Here is a 6000-nt window from a genome sequence, read left to right on the forward strand (position 1 = left end):
AAATAACAGTAGATTGGGGAAGGTTTAGGAAAAAAAAACATGCCAGCAGTTCTACCAACAATAAAGGTTTTATAGAGTTGTCAGTGGCTGTATTTCACTGTCAACAGCTTTAATGACTGAGGCCAAAAGGTTCAATGAAAACACACTCATACTCCCAAATGTTGCAATAACAGCTTTCATTTCCATCTACATATTATATATGTCTTATTTTCCACATAATTATCTATGACAGTGTTTTGTGTGTCCCAAAGTTAGTGTTTGAAATGAAAAAAATACCCTAAAACCTCTTTTTTTGTTGACATTTGTGAAACTTATGTTTATTAAAGAACACTAAATTAGCTAGTGCAGTTTTTCAATATTGTGTTTTTACATAACAAAAAAGGCAATGTGATGAATTTTTTATCTTTTATCCTTTTCATTGAATTTTAGCGATCCGACGCCCATCGTCTGCTATAGTTAGCTGCTGATCTTGCTGACTGAACTGTGGGATTTCCTCTGGTTGCACAAGTACAGGAAAGCCAGGACAAACTGTGGCAGAGGTTTGTCTCTGAGAAAGAGCAGGATGAGACACTTTTTTTTATGCGCTCGTGGAGTTGTGAAGTCGGGTGTGTTCATTTTGTCAGCATTTGTGTAAAAAATGCTGACAAAAGGGTGCCACCTTTTCTGCATCATTTCCTGTAAAGACTCTATGGATCAAATTAAATCAACGTTATTTATAAAGCACTTTTTATATAGAGTTAACACAATGCTATAAAGAGCTGTGCTTAAAAAATATTTTAACTTAAAGTCTTGCAAAAGTGTTTCTAGTGGTCTTTCAATTGGGATTATGTTATGTTTAGGTAAAATAAAAAGACATGTCATTTTCTAGGACAGTAGTTTTATAGTAGTTAATTCGTTTTAGAGCTGTGGGTGGGACTTTTGGTGCGGGTAAGCCCGCCCCCACAGCCCATCATCCATCTGTTTACATTCTCACCTGCTAGCTTACAACCCCTCACAACCCCAACCTAACATTCAAAGCTTTCCAGCCGTATAGTTTTGAGCCAGATTCCAGGTCAGACGAGGAAAACGTACTTGGATCTAATCGTCTACAAGCAGGTGTATCAGAATGGAGCAGAGCAGGGACTGCTTGTTGTAGTTTCTACGTCGAAGCTACAAGCTTTTTTAAAATTTTTGCCTGCTCCTGATTCACAATAATTTTAAAAAATAAACATACTAAAAATGTAATTTAGAGAATATTTTCCTAAAAAAAAAAAAAGTCCTCCACCAACAGAAAAATACCACAATGTTATAAACACCATTCAAACTTACTTTGCATTGTGTGGTGAATGCTGGGCCAGTACTGGTCGCCTTTTCTCTTCAGCCAAACCTGAATAGTTCTGGGGAGGGATTGTGTTTTGTTAGTTTTTTTGTTTTATTTCTCCTTCTGCCGTGTTTAAAAAGAAAAATCTGCAACATGAAATGGCACCGATGGCGTTCTTTGAAAAACAAGAAAGAATGATGTGTGCGCCAACATTCTTACTGCCCCTAGAAAGATGCCATCAGCACAAAAAGACCCTTTTTCTGTCCAGGCCCAGAAAATACAAAGAGACATCCAGCTGGAACTACCAGCATCTCGCTCTGCCAGTTTGGAAGAATTACGTTTCTCAAGATTGTCAACACAACAAAGGGGAGCACACAAACAACAAGGGTTGAAAATTAGTGGGAGGTTCTCACCTGCATATCTGGAAAGTCTAAAATAACACGTTTTTCTGTCAGTTTCTTTCAATCTCATTGTTTGGAGTTGTTGCATTTCTCTGAATCTTCTCTGATTTCCTAAACTGAAAGCTTGCTGATCAATGTCTAAAAATTAATTGACTATTCAAATATTAACCATCAATCAACATTGAGTTTTCTACTAAAGTACAAACCGGTGTTTGATTCCCAATTAAATTTATCCTAATAAAAAATAAACAGTGTTAGGGTCATATTTCAATCTATTGTGTCTTATGTTTTTTTATTGGGTTAACTAATATTATATACATATTTTATGTCAAACATCTTGTCTTAATCAGCATGTTGATGACAAGTACTTTATAAAGTGATTGACTAATTGAGTGATTGATATTTGCATCCCTTTGGAGAGCAAGGTAATATTTTGCATTCCCTTAAAGCACAAAATATTAAAAACGGTCAATTTTTGTTCATCTAAAAAAGGAAGAATATTTTTTTTTTTATATTTGTATCACCTTTAAGTATTTTTTCGAGACAGACATGATAAATGATCATCAGTAATCTGTCATAATAATACAACCATGACAGCTACTTCAAATAGTGCTTATGTGAATATAAGAAACTTAGACACCTCCCAGATTATGATTATGATTAAATTTGTTAATTATATTATTAATAGTAGTAATATTAGTAGATTAAGTAGTACTAGTAGCAATGGTAATGGTGGCAGTAGTTGAAGACCTAGTAAAGTAGTAGTGGTAGTAGCAATAAACCGTACTGTCAAGAAGGGTGGTGAAGGACCCAAGTGCAGGAGACGGGACTTGGTGGCAGAAATATAAACATTTACTAAACAAACTTAAGCATGACAAAATCCCAGGAGACCAAAATAATGACGTGACAGAACAGATGACAATGCAGAACAGAAGAGCAGACACTTAATTACATAGGCTGAGGGCAATTAACTGAATGAAGACAGCTAAGGATGATTTGACCTGGACATGGTGAGACTGACAGGGAAAACAAAACATGACAAAACCTAAGCACAGAATCCTGACAAGTACGTGGTAATGGTAGTAGTAGTCTACCTATTATGGTAGCAGTGGTAGTAGTAGTTGGGCAGTAGTGGTAGAAGTAGTAGTAGACCTAGTATAGTAGTAGTATACCTAGTACGATAGTAGTGATGGTAGTAGTAGGACAGTAGTGGTAGTAGTAGACCTCAAATATTAGTAGTGGTAGTAGTAGGCCAGTGTAGCCTTAATTGTAGTAGCAGTAGTAGTACTAGGGCTAGTTCAGTATTATAATTAGTAGTAGTACAGTAGTACTAGTAGGTCTTGTATGGTAGTAGGTCTAGTACAGTAGTAGTTGTATGTCTAACACAGCCGAAGTAGTAGAAGGTCTAGTACAGTAGTAGTGGTAGCATAGTAGTTATTTATTTCCCCCTGTAGAAATTATTTGTCCTTTCCAACATTTATAAGGAGCTTAATTGAGCCGATAATGCCATTTTGGTTCCCTTATCTATTCATTTTCTATATTTGTGTAATTGTATTCTTGGTTGTTGATTTTCACTCTCCTACTACTTTTATGCAAATATAGCTTTTATAAGCACCTATTAGGAGTTAGTAATTTATTAAGGTTAAATGGTTGTATTAATTGGTCGAGGATTTTAGGACGGCTAATAGATGCTTTAACAAAATACCCAACACGTGCACTAAGGGGCTTAAGATAATGCATGCATGTGTATTTTAGAGAAAAGACTGGTTTTAGACTGACATGGGAGAGACTTTAAACCGGATTAAAGAGGAACACTAGCAGAAAAGATTGTATGGATGCAGCTTACCCGTCTTCAGACAGACTGATTAATCCATCTCCTTTGGGGAGAAAAACCGCCGTGATCACAACATCGTGGAAGTCTCGGATTTCGTTCAGCAGGCATGGCTCCAGCACCGGCGGTGGAGCTCCGTCCGCCATCGGTCGAGTTTCCACGAACCTTTCACGATCCTGATGCCAGGAAACGTAAACCACCGCGGCGGAATGGAAGGCCAGTCTGCTACATGTATGTGTTGTGACGGCGACTACAGGTCTACTCTGTCAGTCAGCTGACAGCTCACGTACACACGCCCACTGCAGGCGCACGAGCGCACGACTTCCTGTTAACAAAATAAAATACCTACTCGGATTCAAAAGAGACATTTTAGCTTTTTTATTGTTTAAATAAATAAAGAACAAAGGTAGATATTCAATTATCTCGTGTCTAAATTAAAACGGCTAATTATAACTGGTTGAAAACAAAGGTTAGATATAACGTAAAATACTACATTTTCATAGTACGTTTTGAATTATTATTTTATAATTTTTGTACTGCTGTGGTCCTATTTTTTATAGTTGTTTTTTATTTTACTTTTTTACCGTCTGTTTGTTATTAAATGTGTGTTTGTTAGCTTGCTTTCTTGTTTATTTGTTTAGTTTGTTAACTATCTTTAAAGTTGAATTTGACCTCAATCGTGTGTTAACCTTTTAAAAAAAAATCAGTTTTTTCTTAGTTTCCGACAAATATTTAATTTTGTCACCAATGTTTTGCCTTTGCGATTTCACCCATTGCCTTCTCCTAAATTGTACCTTCATTTTACATAAACTGAGCTCCTGGCATTTTTTACTTTTAGTTGTTTCCCTTCTATGCAGCCCATATATATGTAGTTTAATTCTTTAAGTGCAATTGAGTATAAGTATTAAGTATGAGTGTAGCAAGTATACTGTATAATACAGATATGTGTAGAGTCAGAAGTACACTAGCTAAATACATAGGTTAAATGTCAAGTATATTTCCTCACTTTTAGTGCTTAGTCAATTAATCATTAATTATTACTAGTACTTTTTACTAGAAAATGTGTTAAGTGATTTCTAATTAAAAAAACATTGTGGCAAGGCTTTTATAAACAGTGGCGATTTCGCAAATAATACCATTCTCAATCTTATAAGTTCTGCCATAGGACCATACTAATGTTGGTTGCTTCAAAATAAAACATGTTTGTGAATTTTATTTCTTCTTATTTTAAAACAATCTTGAGTATAAACAACAGTCAACAGATAACGGGCTATGAATAGTATTGACAACTGTGATAAGAGCAATAAACACAATGACGTGACCGCCTATAAAAACTATAATTGCCTAATTGTGTTAAGTTCGCTACAAAAGGGGAAGAAGCAGGTAAATGATTTCCGTTTGATTACCAGATTTTCAAACTAAAAGACTAAAGTTTGAAGAAAACAACGTGTCATTTATCATTAACGCTTCGGGGCATTTCTCAACGTTCATTTATTCATTAGTATATTTTCTGCTGCAACAACATAACTGGGTACATGTTTGTTTGAGTAAGGAAAAACTGAGACGTTATAGTGATAATGTTTATTAAGTGAACAGTTTTATTTTGAAAAGCGGCCGGGTGATCCACTCAGGCAGGTCTTCACAGTGTCTGACCGGAAGACGAATCGTGTCATCGAGTAAAGAGGAAACGCTTTCTATCTTCGAGAAGGGTTTCAGCTTGTTTTTGCGGAAGTGATGTTGTTTTTCCAAGCTATATTATGTAAATTGTGTTGCTCAATCGTGTGAGCCTGACTAGGTGACTGGGGGTCATGTGGCAGTGCGAATGGACCACTGATAATGTTTAATCAATTTGCCCTTTTTTGTTTGTTTGGTCGCTAAAACTCCCATAATTGTGTAACACAAATGTGCAACACGGTTAATACATTTATATCAACATCAGAATGATACAGAATATTTGTTTGTAGCTATATTTATATATAATGTTCAGATATTTGCACATGGATTGTGGCCCATAAAACGAGCTGTTTTGGTGACAAAATGCGTTTGCGCATGTGTCGTATGTTCTTTTTTCTTTTGTCTAGTTGTCTCTCTTTGGACTACACGGGATAGCCTCAGTAGTTGTCCACGCCCGAGCAAACAATAAAGTAAATATTGCTCATGTAATCTTCTTTCGTGGCAAAAACAAGCACGTTTTGCTCTTTAAGCATTAAATAGCTGAAGTGGGGCTCCGAAAAAAAGATTGTAGGGTCACATTTGCCAGATTCTTTACCACACAATGTATGTGCAGAATATTCTCCTTACATTCCTGCCTCTCGGGTAAGAAAGCATGCGCATGAGCCGCTCTGCTTTTGCCTTATTTGGATATGGTAATGAGCGTCATGAGTAAACCAATCACAAGCGGGAATTTGCGCACGTGACAGTAAAAGACCGCTTAGAAGGCGGGGCCCGGCGCTGAGCCTAGATCAAAA

General features: G+C 36.3%; 1 protein-coding gene across 2 annotated transcripts in view; it reads right to left on the minus strand.

Moving 5' to 3' along the window:
* The window catches only part of wdfy2 (WD repeat and FYVE domain containing 2), a 20435-nt gene extending 16565 nt beyond the window's left edge, over positions 1-3870 (minus strand). Inside the window, exons 1-2 of one of the 2 annotated variants that reach the window (XM_036217537.1) lie at positions 3548-3870; positions 1309-1376 (exon numbers count right to left, since the gene is read on the minus strand). In XM_036217537.1, the coding sequence (XP_036073430.1) occupies positions 1309-1376; positions 3548-3678 (199 nt within the window). In that variant the 5' untranslated portion in view covers positions 3679-3870. The remainder of the gene's footprint in view (positions 1-1308; positions 1377-3547) is intronic. The other variant, XM_024286110.2, reaches the window with a different exon arrangement.
* Positions 3871-6000: the final 2130 nt, after the last annotated feature.

Source organism: Oryzias melastigma, linkage group LG21, assembly GCF_002922805.2.
Source record: "Oryzias melastigma strain HK-1 linkage group LG21, ASM292280v2, whole genome shotgun sequence".
Lineage (NCBI taxonomy): Eukaryota > Metazoa > Chordata > Actinopteri > Beloniformes > Adrianichthyidae > Oryzias > Oryzias melastigma.